General features: G+C 41.5%; 1 protein-coding gene across 6 annotated transcripts in view; it reads left to right on the top strand.

Annotated features, from left to right (window-relative positions):
- SIK3 (SIK family kinase 3) overlaps nt 1-23,239 on the top strand; it is a gene marked incomplete at its 5' end in the record, with an annotated part of 146,374 nt that overhangs the window by 56,033 nt on the left and 67,102 nt on the right. For all 6 annotated transcript variants that reach the window (XM_034754709.1, XM_034754707.1, XM_034754705.1 and 3 more), the window contains 1 exon segment: nt 21,739-21,855. In XM_034754709.1, the coding sequence (XP_034610600.1) occupies nt 21,739-21,855 (117 nt within the window).

Raw genomic sequence — 23,239 nt, 5'->3', positions numbered from 1 at the left:
CAGGTTATAACACTGTTGTACTAGGCATATGCCCTCTTAGTTGATTTTTAGAGAAAGGAATGTTTGTGGACTTGATGTTCTGTACCAAGAGCACTTCTGGTTCAGATTTGACAGGTTTGCCATAAGGAATTTGAGGCGGAAAGGAAGACTCGTACTTCTGACAGTTCTGTTTTTCCTAAATAAACACATTGTATTCTTACACAGTCGGATCATTAGCTAGTGCCGCCTGTTGTGGCTGCTGTTGTGAATAAGGTGAGTTGCTGATATAATGGAAAGAGCTGATGTTCCTAGGGGCTTGTCTATACAGTGAAATTTAGAGGCATGATTAGGCCAGTATAGTTATGCTGGTAAACTTCCCTTGTAACAACACTATAATACAAAATACCTGCAAGTGCAATACAAAGTATGAGCTTTTAGCTTTGGCGGTGTTGTGATAATTAGGCCTATAGGTTACTTTAATTGTAAGCTCACCTGTAGAAATGTGAAAGTTTGTGAGATGTCACAGTCACCTATAACAACAAATGATGATGGGAAAAGGTACGAAAAGGGGAGAGACTGAATTAGTCTAAACAAAAGGGCCTCCTGATATGATTCATGGACTACTTTAAAATCATACTTGGGAAAAACAGAAGATGTGGAACTGGAAATTAACAAACCAAAATTGGTGTGTTGGATGCTAGGCCTAGCTGGTGGACAAAATAGTAAGGTAATGGGCTAGTCCACCCATCACTCCTTTTTTGGGGTCCTTAAAGAAATATTTCTTTAGGGGAAAAAGCAGAACAACAGACAGAGGCTAGTGGAGTGAGCGACTTCATTGGGACCCCAGCCTTTATCATCCTGATCCTGAGTGATGTTCTGGTCTGAGAGTGAGACCCAGATGACATTGCCACTTCTGTCAGCTCCAGCTGAATCCCAAACATCACCTTGGATGAAATGGGGTTGGACTCAAACAGCAACAAGAAGCTCTAGCCCATCACAACTAATTTTTTTGTTCCCCCCAAAGGACAGTTATTAGCACTTTTGATACAGTCTAAGAGACTGTCAAACAAGGGTGGGGAAGGGGGTTCTTCTAAAAATTCCCCAGCTAAAGGAAAAGGGAACAAGGGAATGTTGTTAAAATGAAAGCCTTATTTAATACTTTCCAATGTTTGAACTGGTTTTTCCTTCTTTTCTTTATCTTTAATAAAGGATGTTTAATGATGTGTTCGCTATGGGACTAAGCAGGCTGAGGTCTCCCTATAACAAACCCTGGACCTTGTTTAACACTGTTTAATGTTGGACAGTGACTGGGTTATGTTGATGTCTTTGGGCCTCTGTATTCCATCTAAATTAATACAACAGAGGGTAGCTTTAACTTGAAGCTTTCCTCACTACTGGTAACAAAAAAGCTGTTTGTTTGAAGATGCACTTGCAGTCCATAGCCAAAATATTTTTTTGAGATCAGCTGTTACTCTGATGCTGTCTCTGACAGTTTATCACTTCTTGGTGCTGGCCTTTGAAAGAAGGACGACAGTGTTAGCATCACATCTATAATTTGAGTGGTCAGTATTAACACTGCTGCCTCTCCAAAGATGACAAAAGGGGTTCACTGTCATCTGAGAGGCAACATAGGACTGGAAGGGACCTTCTGGGTCATTGAGTCCAGTCCCCTGCTATTGCAGGCAACCTCTGTTACAGAACCCCATTCACAAACTGAAACTTGACTAGACTTGGATGAAAACTGACTGTGTCAGGTGATGTTAAGTTTCAGCCAGGTAACACTTGGGTAAACCACAATATTTTTTTTTCTAAATTTTTTTCTAGTGTCTTAATTTAGAAGGCTAAACAGTAACCTAGAAGGATAAACAGTAACTCATTAATTTATTAAATGTAACTTATTCGCACTGAGTATACTTGTTCCTCCAATGTTGGGAGCTCCTTGCTGCACTGAATTTACATAGAATGCATGTGTATAATGTGATTTTTGAAATATTAATTACAAAATGCATCTTTAATATTCTCTTAGGCATCTCATTAGCCATTTGCACCTGCAGATTCCTTAGTGTGTGCCGCTGTCGTGCATTCAAGTTGAGCGCAAGGTTGCCCCAGTTATTTTTGCATGTGATCATATGCGTAACTGTTAAAATCTGTCCCATAAAGTATTTAATTCTGGCAAAGCTTTTAAAGTGGCATTTTCAAAAGCACTGGACATTGGCCTAACTCTGCTCCCATTGAAATCATAGGAGTTTTACCATTAATTTCCATGGAAATAGGCCACTAATGAGTGCTTTTAATAATACCTCCCTTATGTCTGAATTTGTGATATTGGTAACTTTAAATCTGGCACAAAAGATGTAGGCATTCTAGCTTTTTTACTAATTGTTACTGGCAACTAGATGTGGCTGTGAGGAGAAGTACAAGTACATCCACTTGCTATCAAAAAGATCAATGTAAAAGCATCACACTTGAAAGCAGCTGCAGTTTAATTCAGTAGCATCCACATGTGAGTCCTCAACTTAAAAAGAAAGTTACTTTCAGCTCTCCTGACTATGAATGATCGGGATAATACTTGCATTTTCTCATTGATCAGGAAATTAAATGAGTGTTCCTCTGTGCTCTGAGAGGGCGGTACCAATATACCCATGTTGGCATATCCTCCAACTCTGTCTCTTCAGGGATGTCACAAATAAGTAATATTATATGAATAATACTTTTTAGAACGCTCTTGTCATTTCCCTGTGTAAATAGGCAGAGAATGCTGTGATCCGCTTATGGAAATAAATACTCCATGTGGGATTTAATTATGCAGACTTGCTTGGTTTTTAAATCTTCAAGTGCTTTTTGCAAAAATATCCTCTGTAGTGAATAGTGCAACATCCTCTGCCATCCTTCTCAATTTGAGCAAGTGTGTGTGTTTTTGTGTGTTTTGTTTGGTCTAATTATAGTGGAGAGCTTGCATATTGGTAGCTTGGTTAGATGGACTGTAGAGGAGTATCTGTAATGAATGCTACTAACGAAATAGTTAGTTACACTTTCAAACCTGTTTTCACATGGGCTTCCTCTTCAAGTCCCACTGTGATCTTTAGGTGCCTGCGCTGGAAAGGTCACGTTACACAAGAAGTCAAACAAAACACTTTCTGTTCAGCATCTTTCCATTAAGCAGCCAGCATGCGTGGGTTGATCATTGCTAGTTGTGCTTTGCTTAGTGAAAAATGTGATGGCTGTAGTCTCCCTATTTGAATGAGTAATATATAGGCAGTGTAGGATCCAGTGCTTTTTTGGTCAGGTGTCTAAGCCTCTCTCCTTGCTTCCTTTGTCTGGACTTGAAGTGCTAGCATGAATTTATTTTCTTTGATGCATATGGGACAGTATTTGTTTCAAGCAAGCATGTATGAATATTAGCCACAATTTAAATCGATAAACAGGATTTTTGTATTAATTTCTAATCTCACCAAGAGGGCATTATCTCCTGTAACAAGGCCACTGTTTCCTCCAACAGTCTGCTTAATCCGTGATGTGATCTGTTCACTCCCTTTTTCTTCACTTCCATTTACAAACAGACACACTACTGAGGTGATGGATTGTTTTGGCCCATGATTTGGCACTTTTATTTGTCAAGGTAGCAAATGGCAGGAAATTCTGCAGTACCATCAGCCAAGATTTCCTTCAACAAAAGAGATTATGGCAACAACAAATGGAGACCTTTCTGATGAAGTTAGTTTCCTCCAGGTTGTTAGATGGGAACACAGATTCTATGTTTACTGAGACTTTTCTGAGAACAGGGCACATAACACTCTGAAAATGGTTGCACCAGGGAACCCACTTAACACAGTAGTCCTTGATCTGTTTCAAATATATGGTGTGGCTGGGACCGAGGGTGGACTAATTTAAATCAAAGTGGTTTAAATTGCCAATCTTAATCATGATTTAAATCAGCAAGCGGGAAGGTGGTGACCAGTTTCTCATAGTGTCGGCTAAGTGAAACATTACTTGAATATGCAACTCTTTAGTGACCCTTTTGCACATAGTTCTTGGAATTTCTAATCAGACTCCTTTAAGAATCTTAGTGAAAGTTGCGTTTTGGATATAGGACATTTCCACTCACCCCCCAAACTGATCTGTGAATGTGATGTTCTTGGAAATATACATCCCCTTTAAACTGTCAGTGTCTCCTGTTTCCTGTATATGTTGATCACCTACCATATAAGACATTGCAAAATCCAAATTCTTGTAACTGACTGGTTCCTGACCGCCAGTCAGTTTTCTATCATCTACGTCTGGTCAAGAGGTTATCCTTCCCTTTTGGATGTGGGGCTTGCAGTTGCTATCCACCCCTTTGTTATGTAAAAATTAACTATTGCAATGTGCTCTATGTGGGACTGTACCTTAAAACTATTCGGAGACTGAAGCTAGTGCAGAGCACAGCAACTAATTGTTTATCAAGCCCAGCATGGTGCTGGGAACATGACACCAGTGCTCCAAGATCTGCACTGGCTGCCTCGTGATTGTTGGGTGGAATGTGGGTAGTTGGTTATGGCCTACAAAGCCCTAAATGACCTGAGAGCCGTCTACCTGGAATATCACCTCTCCTCCAGTGTCATAAACCTCCCCCTCTCCCCCTTCTCTCCCATAAATGTGAAATAGCCTGTTTGGAGACCTTGCAGGTATAATGGTTCTTGAGTGCCGACTCTTATCTCTTATAGTCTTGTGTGACCAATAGAACAATCAGACCACCTCTTTATGATCGCATCACAGGTGTAGCAGGTCTGTTGGTACTGTGCTGTCCTCGAAGAATGGAGGTATAATTAGTCTGCTTCACAATTAATAATAGTGACAAACCAATTAGTCTTTTAGGGCTTTTAATTTTTTTTTTTTACCTAACGCTTATTGCTAGTTAACTCATAGTGATTAACATGCTTGTAGCAGGCTAGGCTGGATGCTCCCCAGACGTTGGATCCTGGATACAAATGTTTATGGTTTACCTCCGCTGATCCCTACATGAACTACAAATGGAACAAAGGCTCCTTTGGACAGTCTTCAGACATTCAGAAATGTGTTAAGTGCCTTGAGTCTGCCCTAGAGGTAAAGACTCCAGTGTACCCATGCCCTTTAGTTTCTTGCTCTAACTAGTATTTACTGTTCAGAGCTTCCAGTAGTAATGGCTTCCTGAATTCTTAGCTCAAAATACTGTAGTTGTTACCGCAAAGAAATTGTGCGGAGCCTTGTGCAGAAATTCTTTGGCTCTGTGCTCACTGAGATCTGAGCTAGACCGTTTTGACTGTGGCGTGTGTGCGCTGCTTCTAACATCATAACTTTTTACTGGATCTGGTATTTTGCCCTGGGAACCCTCCCTATCCTCTTAGGAGAGAGGGCCCATGTAGCAGTCTGCTGAACACCTATCTAAAGACATTGCTACTTTCCGACTACTATCTTTCCTGAATAAAAATTGATTTAAAAAAATCAAATAGATTTTATTTAAATCTTGATTTTTAAAAAAAAAAAATTAAATACAATTTTCTTTTTAAAAATTAAATTTGAAATAATGACTTAGGCCCTGAACTTACTATAATCTATGAACATTTCAATTAAATAAAAAACTAATATTCAAGCAGCACATGATGGCTGCCAGAGTTTTAAAGTCAAGCCACTGAACTGATGGAAGTTACTGGCTAAACATCTGGAACCAGATTGTTGAAGTGCTAAACCAACTTATGACACTAGTAATTTCTTCTGCAGGTGCAGAGAGAATATTTTCTTTCAGTTTATTCAACTAGCTCAGTTAAATGACTAAGTTCATTCAAAGTTAAGAAAGCAGCTGGGAGTCAAAAGAGCAAGAAGGCCCTTTCGGTTTTCAATCTATCAATAAAAATGAAATGTACAAGGATGAGCTCTACTAGTTCTAAAATCTTGAAAGACATGGTGATCAGAAACAGTCAATTACATTCACTAACTACAGATGCTTCCCTTTGTTTATCAAAACATGTTTTGCATTTAAGTGATTAAACTTTTTAACTAATAAAATAATTTTAAAATACTGTTTTTGTGCATTTTTAATTGAAGTCTTAGTTATATCCAAATGTAGTTTGCTACAAATTACTAGTTTAAAAAATTAATAATCAAATAAATAAGAATTCCATCATGCAATATTTTCTAACATAAAACGTAAAGAATTAAAATCTGAACAAATGTGTTTTGAGCTATGTAGTTGCTTAAATGTGCATAGATATAGTGTAGCCTGCTGGTGAGCAAAAACTACCAAATTTAGTGGCAAGGTTATATTTAGTTATATCAACCTTTCTTTAGGAAAATAACTAAAAATATGACTGCAAAAATGTATGATTTAAATCAAGATTTCCTGCTTGCTTATTTCAATCATGATTAACACTGGTGATATAAATTACATTGATTTAAATCTATTCATCCTGCTAAATTCCAAACACCTGTGTGGTTGGCCATCAGATGGTTGAGGAAGGTGCACAATTGCTAATCAGGAACTTTGCTAGAGAGAGTTGGAAAAATAAAATCTTCTGGCCTCACAAATCTCTGGGTTTGACTATCTAGAATTGAGCATGATGTTATATGAAAAGTAGAGAGGCCAACAAGTGGAGAAACTCTCAGATAGTTCAGGTTACAAATTTCCCTTCTTTGAGCTTGCTGCTATGCAAACTGAGAGTGTAGAAATGGTACTGACCCAGGGAGTATTTAACAGCATCCCACCCTGACTGTTAAACTTTTCAGGTGTCAAATGAATTATTATTTGAGCTTCAGTCACTGAAGACAGACAGGGCAGTCTATCCTAAGGGGACAGAATGCTAACTTCTCCTTTTTGTAGTCTTAGGCTCAAATGCAAAGATTTTTTTTCAAGTGGTTTTTCCACCAACTTCCAGTGTCTTACCGGGAAGTAGTTTTTTTTAACCACCAACTAATAACTGCATATGAGAACTCTAAATGGAGGATGCAGGTCTCTGTGGCTGAAAAAATCTCTCTAAATTATTTTAATCTTCCTCTCCAAATACCTAAATTCAGAGACAGTTCCTCTTTGTTCAGTACTGTGTACTTTATGGTAACCAATAGTTATTCATTCTAAGATTTTTCTCATCTGTTCCCCTCACATTCTTTAACATACACATCAATTTAACACAATTGAATATTGCTCAGAATTTCAGTTTCCCTCTTGGGTATCTAGTCAAGTCCTGTGAGGCCTCCAGTGCTCTGTGTATCCCAGCTCAACTGAAATGAGAATAATCCTGTCAATCATAGTAGCAGATATTACAATAATTGAAATAGAATAATGGTAACTAAATGTGCAACTGGTAACATTGTACCACTTTCTTTGCCCTTTGAGATTGTAAACTCTTTGGGTAGGGACTGTGGCGGGGTGTGTGTGTGTGTGTGTGTGTGTTTGTGTGTGTGTGTACCTTGTGACAGGTTCCCCCCAGGGTGCCACCTGGAAGTGGGGTACCACTGAGCCCTCTGACCCACCAGCCTGGGCTCCCTCTCACACTGTGCTGCTGTGACACGCTGCAGATCTGCTCCTGGTCCTACACTTCCACCAGCATTCACACAGGTAGGAACGCACCCAGCAGCAATTACATGCAGGCTATCTGACCAGGCACCTCATAAACTAACAATAGAGAGGCTACAGCCAAAATAACCACCAGCTTCCAGGCCTAGGACCCTAGAGGTGTACTGTCCTGCCCTGGTCCAAACCCAAACCAGTTATGAATTGATTAGCCAGTTCGCCTCCCCCTCAATGTGGAGAGGAAATGCAACAAGCCTGTGTTAAACCAAGCTGAGATTTCCTCCCTCCAGAAACTTCATTTAAAGGCACACTGGGTTTAAATTAAAACATAAAACAAGTTTTATTAACTACAAAAGATAGATGTTAAGTGATTATAAGGGATAAGAAACAGATCAAAGCAGATTACCCAGCAAATAGACAAAAAACTCAAACTAAGCTTAACATACTAGATAGATTGGATATGAATTAGTAGTTTCTTACCCTGAGTGATGGTACAAGCAGATTCTCAGGGCCCAAGCTGCACTTGTTTTGCAGCTTGGAATCCTCAGGTTTTAAATACACAGGCTAGAAATCCCTTTAGCCTGGGTCCAGCACTTCCCCCGGTTCAGTCTTCTGTTCCTTAGGTGTTTCCAGGAGTTTTCTTGTGTGGGGAGTGAAGAACAAGAGATGAGGTCACTCCCTGCCTTATATAGCTTTAGCATATGATGGGAACCCTTTGTTCCAAAACCAGTTCCCAGACCAGTGTGTGGAAAAATACAGACACCCCAATATGGAGTCCAGAGTCATGTGGCCTGGTCACATGCCCTTGTAGAGTCATAGCAGGCATTACTTACAGGCTATCTGGAGCATTCTCAGGAAGGCTCACGAGGTTGGGGGGGGAGGGGGAAGCTTCTCCTGAGGCCTGTTGTTTTCCCCAATGGCTCATTGCCCTGAATAGGTCCTTCCCAATCAGCTATCTAGACTGTAACTACATTTGAAATACAGATATAGTCAATATTCATAACTTCAGATACAAAAATGATACATGCATGCAAATAGGATAATCGTATTCAGCAAACCGTAACTTTTCCAATGACATCTCACATGTCCCGTCTTCTAGAAAATGCATTATAATTATGCTATAAACATAACATAATATCACTATGTAGAATATGGGGTGTAGTATCACACCCTGCTATGGGTGAAGTTACACCAATAGCACTTCTGTTTGGGAGTAGTATTGTGCCCATTATGCACATTTACGTGGGATAATTATGACCATAATATGAGATTTCTATACTTAGCACAAATATGCATCTGTGCAGCCATCCAAGTAGGCATCACATTTCTAAATAGCAAGTACACATGTTTTGATGAACATCACTGTAATTGTCACTAGAAAGCAAGAGTCTAGTAATGAAAATGAGTGATTTCTTTAACTGGTAGTGAATTAACATTTGCTATTTTAAAATTCTCCCCAGGAACTTTTCCAATAAATGTTGGAAAAAGCACAGCATGTCCTTTCAGGTCCCCAGCCCTGAACTGTTAGTTGCTGATATAGGGTTGCATGTAATCCTCTGACTTCCCATTTCTTTGCTTTCCTTTACTGGAAGAGGTTTTAGCACTAACTCAGCATTTGCTATTAGCTGGTTCATGAACTCATCTCTTTGCAGTTATAGTGGGTTATTTTCATTACTCTCATATTCTGGCCTGCCTTTCTCCTACCCTATATCTGATATGGACTAGCTTTTAAAGCAAATGCCCTCCCCGACCCCTTTTGTTGTTGTTCCTCTATATTGTTCGATGTTTTGTATCTGAATGACAATGGAAGAGGGTTTTAATTTGTTGTAAACCGTGTCTTCCAGTGGAGAGATCCCACAGGTCTTTAATGCATGCGTATAAAGTGAGAGCTGACATTAGAGCATAGCTGCATTAGCAGACTGCGCTTATGTGTGGAATAGTGAATTGGTTCTGTTCTCCAGGCAGCTATGTTTTTGATGATTAAACAATCACTCAGTAAGATCTTTGGTCTGTTTGCCTTCTGAGATGTCCTTTGAACACTGTAGGAGCACAAACATTCTTAGTAACACAACAGTTCAAAAGTAGAAGTTGTAGGTGCTTCTGAAATGTATTGCAGCATTTTGCCTCCGTTACTACATCCCTGTCGGCTTATTGCACTGCAATAGGTTTGAAAGAATGAAAAACCCAATAATGACATTCAGCCCTGACCTACTTTGGGAAATTATGGGTCAAAAAAGAGCAATTTAAATGTTTCTGGCTGTTGACTTGGTAATGATGACGGTGGTTTTTGGAAGCTTGGAAAGGAGAAAGCTGGAGTTAGCCAAAGCCGGCAGTCTCAAGGACTGCTCTTTAAAAAGGAAAATGTTTGGGATGCAGTTTAACTTTCTGCTCAGTATTTCCATTTCATCTTCATTACACAGCCACTAATATGCACATAAGGCCACATCCTTGTCCCATTAAAGTCAATGGGATCAGGTGTTTTAGCAGTTAATTTGCAGACCCTGAGCCCATCTCCTGGCAGGATGACAGATACCAAGAAGAGACTTTTCAATGCTTGACTGCATAGTGACTGGCGCAATTATGGTCTTCTGAAGTCTGTCAGGAATACTTGAAATGGCGCCATCACTTTTTATTTCACTGTTGTCTGTTCCTTTAGCGCTATGTAGATAGTGACTTTGTCGATTTCAAAATCAGTCTAAGCTTTCACTAGGAGGAGCTGTTTCTTTCCTGCGTTATCTATTGAGTGTCCCCTGCTTTCCTCTGCCTATATTCAGGTACTGCTCTTCCATAGTACTTATCCTGGCGTGCTGTGCTCCCCTTTCCATGTTCCTTCTGGCTGCGGTCCCACCTGATTTTGCAGCTTTCGCTTCTTCTATATGCAGGTTCATCAGGCTGTCTCCTCTGCTCCCTGCTACTGCCTCTCTGTTTGCTTAAAGAAAGCGGGTTTTGTATTTCTACTTGTGCCACTGCTGCCACATTTCCAGTCCTTGGATCACTTAGTACCTGTTCTTGTACCATAATGAAGTCTGACCAGAGTAGTGTTCAGGCCTTAAAACATGCGGAATGGAAATTCTGTGCTTTTTTTTTTTATTTTTTTTTTTTAAGTGCCAAGCCTTTCAGAGTTGTTTTATTCTGAGTGTGGCTGCTTTAAAGCCTTCCTGCCTGTAGCTAAGTCTTTATATTTTGGGAGCCGTCTGAGCAGCTATGAGAACTATCTCAGCACTGTCCTATTTGGGAGCACAATGGCAGAGCACTTAGTATTGAGCAGTCCAAGACTGTCACCTGTGCTCTTAAAAATGAGTCCTGCTGGATCAGTCTTTGGTTTTTAAACCCAAGGCTGATTCTGAGCTTTATAAGTTGGAAGAGTATTTTGCCTTCACTGTGCCATAGCGATAACACTGCAGAGACAGATTCCTTGGATGCAAGGCAGGCAGTTATAAGACCCAAAGGCTTTGGGAGGCCCCAGGAGGTTGGTTTTAACCATAGTAAAAGGGTTCCTCATACTGGATTGCATTAGGTCATACAAACTGAGAGGACTGCGAGAGCTGAAGCTCTTCTGAATACAATCCTGCTGCTGCATTAGGTTGGTGGCCCCAAGAGTTAATATCTTTGTTAACATTCCATGGTTGCTTGTCCTGCCATGAGACTTGCACTGAAAATGTTGAGTGGCTGTTTTTGTCCTAAATGTAGTTTTTCTCCGTTATGATTTCATGTTCAGCGCAGTGAGTGATTGTCAATATCCGTGATAAGGGAACATTTTTTCTGGGCTTCTCCATGTAGCATTTCAGTGCCTCTCCCTTGGTAGCCTCGCAGTCTATTTTTCCTTTATAGTATTTTGCAGTTGAAATTTCCAATGCTTTTTGCCTGGCAAATTCACACACTCTTGATATGGCGCTAGAATCCAAAAAATAGAGAGCACCACTCAAGTGAAAACCACCCTGAAACCCCCTGTTTTTGGCTGTTGAGAGCAAGACCCCAAAGTGCAATTCTCAGTTTGAAGAGGTATCTTCTTCACCTAAATTGCTGTCTAGAGCTTAAATAACCTTTCTCCTATATAATAATTTGTTTCTCAAATTACTAGGTTAAATTTTAGTCTGATCCAAGGGAGTGAGAAAACACTTAAATGTTTTAGAAATTGAAGGAACTCTTTATTAATTGGTAGCAGCGCGTATGCTGTGAGCTGGCATGGTTTTTTATAATCTGTAAGCTTCATTAGCTTTTGATAATGGAATTGTTAATTGTTCAGATGTATTTTGTTTTAGTGTTTCACTTTTTAAGAAATTGGATTATGGTTTTGTTCCACTTCTAATTGTAGTCTGATTTACACTTCATTTAATGTACTCCCCGCATACTTTACACGGTAACAGAAGGTCTGAGGGTGGGTGCTCGCCAGCTTTCAGCACGCTGTATAGGGCTCCTGAGGAGTTCTCTTTTCAGATAGGTAAAGGAATATTGTGGAAATCTTATTACTTCTGGCTCCTTCACCATGAATGTTCCTTTCTTTTGCAGTGTGAAACCTGAGTTGCCCACACTTCTTCTGATGCTCATTATCAGTGTGGGGCTACTTTTGTCTTTGAAGCTAAAATAGGAATTCAATGCAGGTGAAGAAGCTGGGTTATCAGCAATGGAAACTGATGTGCTGTCTCCACAGAGTCGGTACTTTACAGCATCATCAGCAGCAGCATAAGCTTCCTCACATTGCTTAGCCCGTGCACCTCAACTTTGCCCTGGAAGGTGGTCCTCTGAGAATAGAGATGTAGTTTATCATTCGTATTGATCCAACCTGTACCTTGTTTCCTGAGACTGCCCACAGGAACATTGATTGAGGTGTGTGTGGGGGGGTGTTTGAGAGAGATGTGAATACTTGTTTATTGAGAACTAGGCTGATAGTGCCAACTCCTTTCAGAAGCCTCCAAACTGCTGTGAAATAGTAACTAATGAAGGTCACTACAGAACTTAAACTACATTTTTGTCAGCGATGGGTGGCTCGGTAGGCAGTGGGTTATGTTTTGCACACAGCTAGTCTATATGAAAATATGCTTGAATTATCCTATCTTCCATCTTCACCTTTCCCAGCTGTAGCATCTGTTAATGAACCAAGATAGAATATGCTTTAGGACAGGGAGTTTCTCTTTACTACATGTTTGTATGATGAGGCCCTGATCCTGATTAAGACCTCTTTGTGCAAATATCATACACATAAGTAATGCCTCCATGTCCCACTACAAATCACCGGAGGCATCCCATGGAAGCATTAATATGCTCTTGCAATATAGCTCACTAAAAGCTGAGAGTAAAATCTATGGTGTTGAAGTAGTTGTGGGAAGGTGAAAGGCAACGAGGCAGAGCAAAGATCTTGATTTGATCAGTGAGTGTTATTTTATTGTTGTGAACTTTTAAAATCTCTCTCGTTTCTCTCTCTGGCTGAATCACAACCCCCCCCCCCCCGCCTTATTATGTAATCTGTAGGAAGGCTGAACCTGTGAGTATTGTCAGGACAGCCAGATAAGATTTCCAAAAAGTGCTTAAGTGACTTAGCCTAAGTCCTGTTAGGCTGCTAGGTCACTTAAGCACTTTTTGGAAATCTTGCCCACTACCCCTTCTCCAGGCAGAGTACGAATGTAGTTCAGTGCCACGCCAGGGTATTAGAACAATATTGGGACAGCTGGAGAAAGTAGGTTAATGAGGATTGAAATGGTTTCTTATGTAAAACAGTGCAATTGATGGACATTTTTCTTGCAACCCTTCTAAGGGAGCTAACGATCCAAAAATCTGTAAGGAGGAATTGCCATTAGACATCATGGAGAAGTCAGTTAATCACCCACTTGAACATTTCATTATGCAGCTCATGAAATGAACAGGCACTCGTTAGGGAAATAAAATTTAAGTTCCTAACCTCCGGTATAGATGCAGCTAGGTTGATGGCAGAATGCTCTCAACCTAGCTACAATGGCTTTAAGGAGCTGGAGGTCCTTAAGCGATAGAAAAACCCCTTGTGTTGCTGTAGGAAGTGTCTACACTACAGAGCTACAGCGACATAGCTACAGTGCCGTAGCTGTGCCACTCAGTGTAGACATAGCCAGAGGTTAACAGAAGGCTGCACCTCATATGATCAGTAGAGAGAGTCCCTACCATGTGAACCATCTCATGGTATAGGAACAATACATTATTGTATTTCAGGCCAAGGTTTCAGATTAACTCACAAGCCTCTTCTAACTTGCCTTGTGGCAGGGATCAGTATCCATGTCAATGTCTGAGAATAGAGACACAATTCTGGTTCCGTGAGGTGAGAAGCACTTCCTCCCTGTGTGAGTTTTCAGTGGCTGAACTAAGGAGAGCTAATTCCCTCCTACGTTGCTACCTTCCACCTTCTGGTGTGCTCAAGGCGCCATGCGAGATGGTGTGGTGCTTTTTGTCAGTGCTCGGGCTCACTGGCCAACCATTGTGAAAAGAATCTTCCCCACCCCTTTCTGGGAGGGGGGAGTAGTTTTTGATGAGACTTGTCATTCTGAGGGAGGGTAGCATTGGTTTCAGTTGTTTCTCTGTGACTAGGCCTTGGAGGAAGTCAGCTTGGCTGATGTGGTCAGAGCCAGTTTTACTGTGGTGAAAACCTGAATCATCTATAATGAGGAAGGAGACTAGGCTGCCGGGAAATGCCAGCATGGAGAAAACAACTTTATTTGTCTCTTTGAAAATGCTCTTAAGCCCCCAAGTATCAGGGGGTATCCGTGTTAGTCTGTATCCACAAAAACAACAAGGAGTCCGGTGGCATCTTAAAGACGAACAGATTTATTTGGGCATAAGCTTTCATGGGTTAAAAACCCACTTCTTCAGATGCATGGAGTGAAAATTACAGATGCAGGCATTATATACTGACAGATGACTTGTGAGGTAACTCCCTTCTCTTCATGTGTCATATATAATGCCTGCATCTGTAATTTTCACTCCATGCATCTGAAGAAGTGGGTTTATAACCCACAAAAGCTTATGCCCAAATAAATCTGTTCGTCTTTAAGATGCCACTGGACTCCTCGTTGTTTAAGCCCCCAACTTCCCCTCTGCCCTTCTTGCTTCCATGCTGAGAGATAACGTGGAAATTGACCTGTACCAACTTAACCCTCATTGCCTCTTGCAAGCTCCTAGGGAAGCTCTGTGTTTTCTGGGTCTGTAGCACAGGTAACTTCCCCCAGACTTTTCCCAAAAGACAATGATCTTCTTATATTATGTACCTCTGGTACCCAAAGCGTTTGTCTGTGCAGAACCTTTATTTAGAAAGTGCCAAGTCTCTTGTTTAAGTGACTGTGTTGGTCTGTTCAAGGGCATTTCCATTGGATTAAACTTTGAGTACAAACATTTATTTAAAGGATAGGTCTTCTGGCTTGAAAGTGTGACAAGAGAGATTACCTCACCCCCTTCTCTTGCTAGTATCCTGGAACCACGCGGCTACAAGAGCACTGCATAGCTCTTCTAGCTGGTATTTTTCTATGTCCCCTTTGTGACCGCAATTATTTTTTGTGGTTGATATATTTTTATTAAAGATAGTGTATTAAGTCCACAGCAGTGCAGCTGGATAATGAGTTCATATCTCACACGTACTGTCGTGTAACATAGCCGACCAAATCCTAATGTAATCAGTCAGATGTCAGAGAGGAGAGCGTAATAATTCAGTTATTCTGGTTTGAGACACTGACCAAAATATACTATCTGTATCTGTCCTGCATTGGGCCATGAAATGTCCCCCAGCTTAACACAGCTGTGCTATATGGCTTTGTCCGATTTCCCTAAAGCAGATCTATAGCTTCAGAAATGTGACTTTAAAAAACATAAAGCTGCTTAGGAATACTCTACCTATTCCCATGTACAGTGCTGTCCTTTTAAACTTCTCATAGCTCTCAGGGCCATCTTCGCTGCCACCATCTGAAGAAAGTCCCTCTCCCCCTCCCCCTTTTTTTAAGCTTTACAAAAGCTTGTTCTTACTGGGAAAATCCTCTCAGCGAAAAGAATGTGATTGTGAGATCTTTGAGTCCCATGTGACTCCTTTAGCTTTCCAGTCTGCCATTCAGCGCTGTCCTCTTAACCACATATTGTAGGCTTATCAAAAGTGTAACTAATGAAAATCTGCACTGCTCACATATTTGCTGCACAACGGAGGTTACTCTTCTGAAGAATGCTGCAAGCCTAGAACATGACAGCAGCAATTTGTCACCTCATTAATCACAGCTTGTTAGTGCCCTGCAATTTTAGGAAGTGGAGAAAGGGGCCTAATTTTTTGCCATTTCACCCTGTCCCTCAGCTCTAACTCCGTTTCAGGCAGCCGCTTCTAATCCCAGTGACCAGATTGGTTTGCTGGATATTGTCATTTCAAGCCAGAGTGACTTTTGAAACCAGAGCTGGAATTTTTCGTGTGCATGTGACAGACTTGCCATTCCCATGTGAGCCTGAGACCTCAGAATCTGCCAACAGCTTGCCCTGGGTTGTCTGCCATTTTTACTGTAGTAGACACCCTCAGTGACTCTAGGGCATTACTTCAGATTTTAAAATAGTGCGGTTGTGTACAGTAAAGACCCTGGTACCTAGTCAAGAGCCACCCCCCACCCCACCTGGGCTTCCCAACAATCCAGTGCTGTGATGCTTATAGATAAAGCACTTACTCTTTTATTCTTTGAAATCCGTAACTTCAAAACTTCGGAGTCTATCAGATTGTCAGGAGCGACCCTTAATAGAACTATGTCCTGAGTGCCAAGCTGCAGTTCAGATCTCCAGGCTGTGCTTTGAGTCAGGAGGGGAGCTTTACAGAACTTCATAACAAAAGCAAACCTTGTTCGAGATGTATGAACCTTTTGGTGAACTGGACAGGTTTGTTCAGATTAATAAGACTGGGACTTTTCAGCTTGGAAAAGAGGCGACTAAGGGGGGATATGATAGAGGTCTATAAAATCATGAGTGGTATAGAGAAAGTAAATATGGAAGTGTTATTTACTCCTTCTCATAATACAAGAACAAGGGGCCACCCAATGAAATTAATAGGTAGCAGGTTTAAAACAAACACAAAGTATTTTTTTCACGCAACGCACTGTCAACCTCTGGAACTCCTTGCCAGAGGATGTTGTGAAGGCCAGTACTATAACAGGGTTCAAAAGGGAGCTAGATAGATTCATGGAAGATAGGTCCATCAATGGCTATTAGCCAGGATGGGCAGGGATGGTGTCCCTAGCCTCTGTTTGCCAGAAGCTGGGATTGGGTGACAGGGGATGGATCACTTGATGTTAACCTGTTCTGTTCATTCCCTTTGGGGCACCTGGCATTGGCCACTGTCGAAAGACAGGATACTGGGCTTGATGGACCTTTGGTCTGACCCAGTGTGGCCTTATGATTGTTTACTATTCATTATAGCTCATTAGCGGAGCAGTGACAATGTGCTTGCTGCTGTACAGGACACACAGACATGTTCCTGCCTAGTGGAGCTTACAGTCCGACCCCTGTTCTCTGGGGTATTTCGGATTCTCCTCTTCATCTGGCTGTTCTTTCTCTTTTGAAAAGTGCTTTTCCCATGATAGAGCAAGTGTTCAATTCCAAGGTAGCAAATGTCCTCTGTTAGGCATGTTCTTTAGTGTTTTAAGCCTTATGTTTACATGCCTGTTTACAGTTTGCTATGGTAACATTCAGTTCCACATGAAATATGAGTCTGCTGCATTCAAGGTGCGAATGCCAGAGTAAAGCCCTTAACTCATGTAGTCTGTAGTGCTACATGGATGTGAAATTTCATGCGCACTAATCCCATAACTATTCAGCTAGCAGTTATTTATCCTGATTCAAGGATCCTAAGTAACTATGAAACATATTCTCTGTGTTTTTTACATTTTACTTCTGTTTTCCCCCTTTCAAAAGCAGCCACTGCCCCCAGGACCTTTTTGCATTTAAAACAGAGCTATTAGGGGGGTAATACCACTGGTTGCTAACTAGTATTGTGGATGCAGCTATAGAACTGTTGTGTAATGCTAAGACTTAAAAGGTCTATCTCTTGTAGGGCTGTAGCTGTTTTGGGAAGGGACCTGGGTGAGCTTTCTCTAACCACAAATAAAGTTGTTCTATCTCGTGTAGCTGTGCTCATGGGACTCAGGACAATCTTACTGTTGGAATGCAGATTTTGAAAGAGCCTGCAACCCGTTCCTCTCTCCCCCTTTCTCCACAACTGAGAGCAGCATTTGGTAGGAATATGCAACTCATAATGTGATGGGGATCTTGTTCTCTGGCTTCCCAGATTACTTCCAAATAGTGAATGTGTGTTTCAGATCTCGTGCCAGTGCGGTTTCTTTCTCCGTTGACATGGCATGTCCCAGTATGTGAAATGCTTGCCCTCTAAGCGAATGTTGTAGTCTTCTACAGACAAGCTGTTCTATAGTTGGGACTTCCAGTTTCTCCAGTTCAGTGTTTGATTGTTTTTAATGTAGTTAGGTAAATCACATCTCCTCGAACAAGCACTTCTGTGTGGTTTTAACATTTTTTATAAAATATTGAAATGAAATCCAAAGTGGGGCCTCTTGGTATCTTGCTACTCCCTGTTCTGACAGCCTCCCAGCAAAGGGACAGGGGGAATCCATTGGGCTTTCTGAAGCCCTATCATCCCAGGAATGAGTTTCTGGCCAAAATGAGGAATCTGCAGAGAATTTTCAGTATTGCAAAAAATGTGGCATTTGGTCTGCTGTATGGCTGTGGTCTGGTTTTTAATCAAATTTCGGGAACATCATTACAAGGGTGTTGCTATGTGTGTGTCCATGCCACTCTGACTTGGTGGCTTATGGTATCTACCCTTCCTTGCAATTGGCTGTCTTTGTAAATAACATTATAGAAAATCAAAGAAATACCACCACAGAATGTTGTATTGTGGTTCTTTTCTAGTGTGAAATGCCAACTCTAAACAGAAAATTTGCTGGTGGATCCCCAAATCATGGACTCATTTTTGTTCATCACCTGTTGGCACACTGTAGCGGTCACTCTTGCATTGCCAAGTGTCCTGGTTATTTTTTAGTAGGGTGGGGTTTTGGTTAGAGTGGACCATGCATATTTTGTGTGTGGATGTGTGCTGCGGAGGGTTTTGACTTTGCAGCATTGCTACAGATGCCCGCAGCATGTGTCGGTGGTATTCCTTTCTATCTTTGAGAGCAGACTCCATTTTGCTTATCCTTTTACTCTGGCATGGTTTGTGGATAGCGATGCGGTGAGAGCTAGCTTTTCTCCCTTCAGACTATAGCAGCGTGCAGCTGCTCAAACAGTTTGTAGAACAGACGTCTGTCCTTTATCCAGGTGCTTTCAATTAAACAATCTGTTTCCACGTATGATGGACACACGTTGCTGTCATCCGATCAAAGCCCAGTCCCTTTACTGGCACACTTTAACAGAGCTTTTTAATTTTTCCAGTGTAGCTCAATATTTTAAAAGCGTAGTTCAAAATTGGGAAAATGCAGTGTTACTTTCCAGGAAGTGCCTGCCTATTTCAGTTTCCTGGCATATTTGTGTAGCCAGCACTATACCCTTGTAGGGTTTCCACAGGCAAATCCCATGAGCACTAGAGGGGAAATGTTTCGTGATGGGTATGTTCTTTGGCTTCAGACAGTAGACCTGACTCTTGTCTCTGATCTGAACCTTGAGTCTTGTGTGCTCTGCCTACATGTTACTACTGGATCAGATAAATAGAAAGGAGTTGAAGAGAAGGAACACTTCTTCTGTATGCATAGACAAGCATGAGACTTTTTAGAAGACACTTTATCCTGGCATTCAAAAAATTGACTTTGTTTTTCACCTAATCACTTTTTTTCATTGTTTAAAAATAGCTTCTAACTTTTTAATGAGCACCTATTAAAAAGTCAGGCATGAGATTAAACTGATTTTCATCACAAACTAAATGTTCTCCATCTAAGCAGAAATCATCTCCATCTTTTAGAAGCTGATGGATCATTCACATTGCCTTTGATGCCAGTTTGATAACAATGAGGACCCAGTTTCTATGCAGTTGGGCAGCATGATCAAACATAACACAGTGTCTAGGTCTGGATACGTCTCCAATACGTCTGTTAGTCTATAAGGTGCCACAGGACTCTTTGTTGCTTTTTTTAGGTCTGGAGCTGGCATGTGAGCTTAGATAGCTTCTGAGAAGGAAAACAGATGCAGAGAATGAAACTCCGGCTTATGTAACAAGATGGGGATTCAGACTAGTTTGAATGAGGCTAGGGTAGAGGGCAGCTTACGTGTCCATCTCCAACCTATATACTTTGGATTATGCAGGTGGTGATAGATGTGGAGTTCCATCTTCTGGAATGTGATGCACTGATACCTTAAATACAGGCACATATAGGTGGTGAGGCTTGCTGCAGAGGAGCAGTTTAATGCCACTGCAAAGAAGTGATGGGAAAGCAGAGGGAAGGAGGCTGTCTGGGGTGGAAGCAAAGGAATTCTTTGATGTGGAATTTTTAAAGATCGGCTGGGTGGAGGTAGTAAGGTTTGCTAAATAAGAAACATCAAAAACTGTAGGTTGTGCTTCATGAAAAAGTATCTTACCTGAACAATTAAATGTCCAAACACATAACTAACTGGCCACCTGCCTACAGTGGGATTTTAACAAACCATCCTGTCGGTGCTGCTGATCACCAGTCCACACGTAGAGGGTAACATTTTGTTATGCAAAAATAGAGCACAAAGTAAATTTCACTGCAGTCAGTTCCCTTCTGTGTGGGTTTCTGACGGATGCTTCAGTTGATCATGAATTAATAATCTTTTTGGGAAAACACTGAGATTAAGGAAGGCTTTTTTGTTATTGTCTGCTGAGGCTTTTTTAAATTAAATAAGCCTTCTCTCCCCCACCCTCACTTTACATCCCATTCCCATGGTTTCTGATGATAGGCATTGGAAGGTACCAGTGATTTTTCTCTGGCACGTTGAACTTCTTGGCTGTGTTTTACTGTAGGTGGAAAGGTTTTGCTGGCTTGACCCTGCCAGTCATCTGTTCTCAACCTTGCTTTGATCAAAGCTGACAAAGTTTGCTGATTCCTCAGTTTTCTCACTGACTTCCTATCCCTTTGAAACCTCTCCAATTTCTATACTGAGGTGTCATTCATAAAATGAATTAAAATAATCCTACTTCTTGGGAGTGTAAAGATTGTAGTTTGAGCCTTCCTATCTGAATTATCATTCCCAGGCAAAATTTTATGTGAAAGTAGAGTTAAGGATGAGAGTAAATCTCCGTAATTTAGGGTAAAACATATTGCAGGGATGATGTAATTATCCCAACACCAAACATTATAAACATAGGAAATTCACTGTTAAGGGTCAACATCAAAGAAATCAAACATGCTAAGATATGGAAATGCACAATTAAGGTACCCCAACAAACTTAACTTTGTCTTGTAGTGATACCCGGTCATAACTGTGTGATTAAGACACTGTAGGTGTTTGTGGTCCCAGTTAAGATTAAACCAATTTTCATAGGTGCCTTAAATTTTCTTCTCTCTCTCTTCTTCCTCCCCTCCCTCCCCCCCGTTATGGCTTAGGGATTTGGTAATGATGCGCACCCCTGGTTCAAGTCCAGTCCAGATCTGCGGTGACTGAAAGTTGTTGGTGGATGAAGTGTGTGTCTTGCAGTGTCACTGCCTGTGCGGTTCCTGTTCTGTTGACAAACAGGATTTCAGTGTTCAGGCTGAGTTGGGCATCTTTCATCAGCACTTAACCTGACAGCCTTGCTGCTTGTATATTAATTAAGATGCAGTGGCGACAAGCTGCAAGTCATCTTTTGACTTGTAAACTGAACAAATGGCAGCTGGGAATTTCTGGGGACTCAATCCAGGATTCCAGGAAGCTTCTTTTCTAACTAGTCACTGGTGCTAGGGTGACCATTCAGATACTATAGGAAGAGGGGAAAACATGAAACCCCAAGATCAGCATTGCACACTTCAGTGGCATACGTTCTTTTTTCTCATTAACGATCAGAAAATTAAATACATCTACTGCATGTTGCTGGAGCGTAGTCTATACTAAAATGGGAGAATTTTCCTGAATCAGCTAGACAATTCTTCAATGGTCAGCTCTTTGGGACAGGGACCATGTGTTTGTTCTGTGTGTGCGCCTAGAACCAAGGGGCCCTGGTCCTTGATGAAACTCCTAGACGCTATGGTGATACAAATACTTAATTCTGAATAGTCACTGAGTGAGTGACCCATTTCTTTCTTTCTTTCTTTCTTTGCCAGGTTGCTATAAAGATCATTGACAAGACACAGTTGGATGAAGAGAACCTCAAGAAGATTTTTAGAGAAGTTCAGATTATGAAGATGCTCTGCCACCCGCATATCATCCGATTATATCAGGTATGAGCATTGTGTAATGGGCTTTTCCCTCCTGGTGCGGGCTATGCCACAGGCTTACCCTGTGCAGTAGCATCACATGTAGGGCTGTTTCTGTACTTTCAATAGAATAAAATATGGGGGGAAAAAATCTATTTTCAGGGTTACAAAATACCTTGATTTAAAAAAAACAACTCTTCCTCCTCCCTCCATCCCCCCCCCCCCCCAAAAAAAGTGTTTCAGTCGCTAGTCCTCTGTTTTCCTGGAAGATCAAATGCCCTTTGAGGGCAGCCTCTTTCCGTTTGTTTATGGCTATTGTGCGCCTTTCAGTTTCCCAGTTTAGATTAACTGTGTTGTCCTCAGTGGAAGGTGATCATTGACAGTAACGGTGGTAGCATCACTCCAGTATTTTGTTGCAGTTTTTTCTCCAGCTTTTCTGGCTTTCCTTACTTGGCAAAAAGCACCAGGGAAAGGTCCGCGCTGCATGCAGTGTGGGATGAGCCCCTCGGCTCTGTGCAGAGGTGTGGGTTTGTACATACTGCTCTGGAGGTGCCACTCTCACTAAAGGGTCAAGTAGGACAACAGAGGGGATCCAGAAGTGATGTGGCACCTGAGTGAAGTGAATGGAGAACTAAATGGGGACTAAACCCTTGGTGAAACTTTAAATGTCTTGTAAAAGGTCCTGGTCCTGGACCTCCTTGACCGGGCCATCTGGAAAAGGACTCCCTTTCCTGTATCCTGCCAATATTGCCTGTTGGGTGACAGGCTGAAGCGGAACTGCCTTTCAGCTACAATCTGCTGAGCTGAAGATGCAGAAATAGAATTAACAAGTAGGATCCCTTTATTTCCTGCTTTAAAAACAATGGATTAAATTGGAAAGCAGAGACAGCTTCTGTGTGAGCCAATGGAGTGTACTGTCACATTTGTCTGTCTGCCATTCCTGAGGGCTGGATCATGAAGTAGGGAAAATGCCGTTGTCTTCTCAGGCTCGGCATGCCTTAAGATTAGCCTGAGAAGGGACTGGCTTGCCAGAGATGCATTAGAACCAAAAGTCTGCTGTGGTGTCTCTGCTGGCTGGCAACACAGTTTGAACATTTGGTGTATCGGTTGCAATATTTAGGGGCTTATTTTCCCTGTGATTTCCCTGTGATTTAATGGGGGGCTCTGTATGTTTGCCAAGAAGAGAGGACACCATGAGCACTGGTAGAGACTGCCCTCCCCTAGAAACAGCTGCTGTCTGCTTGAGGCAAAGCTGCGTCTAGTTATTGTCTCACTGCAGTCAGTGGCTGTTTAGACTCAGAGGAACTAAAACTGAGAATCTTGGGTGGAAAAGGTTAATGACTTGATACCTTGGCCAAAGAGCCATGTGTGAGATGCCTGTGACAGCCATTTGAAGAGTTGTACAGGG

Source organism: Trachemys scripta, chromosome 21 (genome assembly GCF_013100865.1).
Source record: "Trachemys scripta elegans isolate TJP31775 chromosome 21, CAS_Tse_1.0, whole genome shotgun sequence".
NCBI classification, from domain to species: Eukaryota; Metazoa; Chordata; order Testudines; family Emydidae; genus Trachemys; species Trachemys scripta.
Note: the sequence above shows the minus strand (reverse complement) of the source record. Positions and strands in the feature narration are given on the sequence as shown.